The sequence below is a fragment of the Austrofundulus limnaeus genome, unplaced genomic scaffold (genome assembly GCF_001266775.1).
Source record: "Austrofundulus limnaeus strain Quisiro unplaced genomic scaffold, Austrofundulus_limnaeus-1.0 Scaffold89, whole genome shotgun sequence".
Classification (NCBI taxonomy): domain Eukaryota; kingdom Metazoa; phylum Chordata; class Actinopteri; order Cyprinodontiformes; family Rivulidae; genus Austrofundulus; species Austrofundulus limnaeus.
Window position 1 is genome coordinate 1,070,192 of NW_013952491.1, and position 1,839 is coordinate 1,072,030.

Below are 1,839 nucleotides of genomic sequence, written 5' to 3' on the forward strand. Positions count from 1 at the left end.
TAATAAAATTCATTGTAAATAGTTCTTAAATTGTTTCAGTTTTTTCTGAATGACCACTTCAAATACATTTTGTAACAATTTTTTTATTTGAACTTAATTTACAAAACCATGAACAAAATAACATTAACATAACTAAACAATATTTTACATGAACATTCATTTTTGCACCATTTTTTCTAAAATAGAGAAAAGCCTGTCCATCCTCTCTGCTCTCCTCTCCTCCAACTCTCTCTGCTGCCTCATGTCCTCCCTCATCAAGTCCATAACGTTCACCATCAAGTCCATTAAGTCTTCATCTCTTTCTCTCTTCCTTCTTCTCTGTCTGACTGGTTGTCTCTCCCTCTCATCCTCCTCCTCCTCCTCCTCAGCAGCAGCAACAGCAGCAGCTTCTTGACCACCCACTGCAGAGCTTGGCCCTGGTCCGTCCTCAGGAATAGAGGCAATCAGGACAGGGGAGTTAAGAGAATGCCTCTGTCCCAACACCTCATCCATGAGGGCGAACCAGGGCCAAGTTTCTGCAGCGGGTTTGTTTCCAACTCCCTCACCTGACCATGGATATTTGCAATCCTAAAACACAAAATCATTCATGACAGCAAAAAATATGAGGTACAAATACCAGTTACAAAAATAACTGAAATCATGTTTACATACTTTGTATTTTTTCTTCAAATGGTCCCATTTTTTTTTGGCTTGTAAGGCTGTCACTTTTCCTTGCAAGCCCATTTCCTCCAGAATATCCCTAATAACAAAAAGAAAGTGAAACATAGATTTTATCAGTAGGATAAAAAAGAGTCTTGGACCTTGTCAGCAATCTTACAAATTACAGAGCCCGCAGGGGACATGGGGGATTTTATATATATTTTTGCATTCCCTCGCAATACCTTTGCGTTCCCAGGCAATAACTTTGCGTTCACTCGCAATACTTTTGCGTTCACTCGCAATACCTTTGCGTTCACTCGCAATGCCTTTGCGTTCACTCGCAATGCCTTTGCGTTCACTCGCAATACTTTGCGTTCACTCGCAATACTTTGCGTTCACTCGCAATGCCTTTGCATTCCCACGCAATACTTTTGCGTTCCCTCGCAATACCTTTGCGTTCCCTCGCAATACTTTTGCGTTCCCTCTCAATACTTTTGCGTTCCCTCGCAATACCTTTGCGTTCCCACGCAATACTTTTGCGTTCAATCGCAATACTTTTGCGTTCCCTCGCAATGCCTCTGCGTTCACTCGCAATACTTTTGCGTTCACTCGCAATGCTTTTGCGTTCACTCGCAATACCTTTGCGTTCCCACGCAATACTTTTGCGTTCACTCGCAATACTTTTGCGTTCACTCGGAATGCCTCTGCGTTCACTCGCAATGCCTCTGCGTTCACTCGCAATGCCTTTGCGTTCACTCGCAATACTTTTGCGTTCACTCGCAATGCCTCTGCGTTCACTCGCAATACTTTTATGTTCACTCGCAATACTTTTGTGTTCACTCGCAATGCTTTTGCGTTCACTCGCAATTCCTTTGCGTTCACTCGCAATTCCTTTGCGTTCACTCGCAATTCCTTTGCGTTCACTCGCAATGCTTTTGCGTTCACTCGCAATTCCTTTGCGTTCACTCGCAATTCCTTTGCGTTCACTCGCAATTCCTTTGCGTTCACTCGCAATGCTTTTGCGTTCACTCGCAATTCCTTTGCGTTCACTCGCAATTCCTTTGCGTTCACTCGCAATTCCTTTGCGTTCACTCGCAATGCTTTTGCGTTCACTCGCAATTCCTTTGCGTTCACTCGCAATTCCTTTGCGTTCACTCGCAATAACTTTGCGTTCACTCGCAATACCTTTGCGTTCCCACG

The 1,839-nt window shown here is 43.7% G+C and overlaps 1 protein-coding gene across 1 annotated transcript; it reads right to left on the reverse strand.

The window, feature by feature from the left end:
* Window positions 1-107: 107 nt before the first annotated feature.
* LOC106520218 (testis-specific Y-encoded-like protein 2) lies at window positions 108-739 on the reverse strand (the record flags this gene model as incomplete). The annotated part of the gene is given in 2 exon segments (XM_014012186.1): window positions 108-567; window positions 652-739. Coding segments are annotated over 2 exon segments (499 nt in total), but the record flags the coding sequence as incomplete, so codon positions are not given.
* Between the last annotated feature and the right edge of the window lie 1,100 nt (window positions 740-1,839).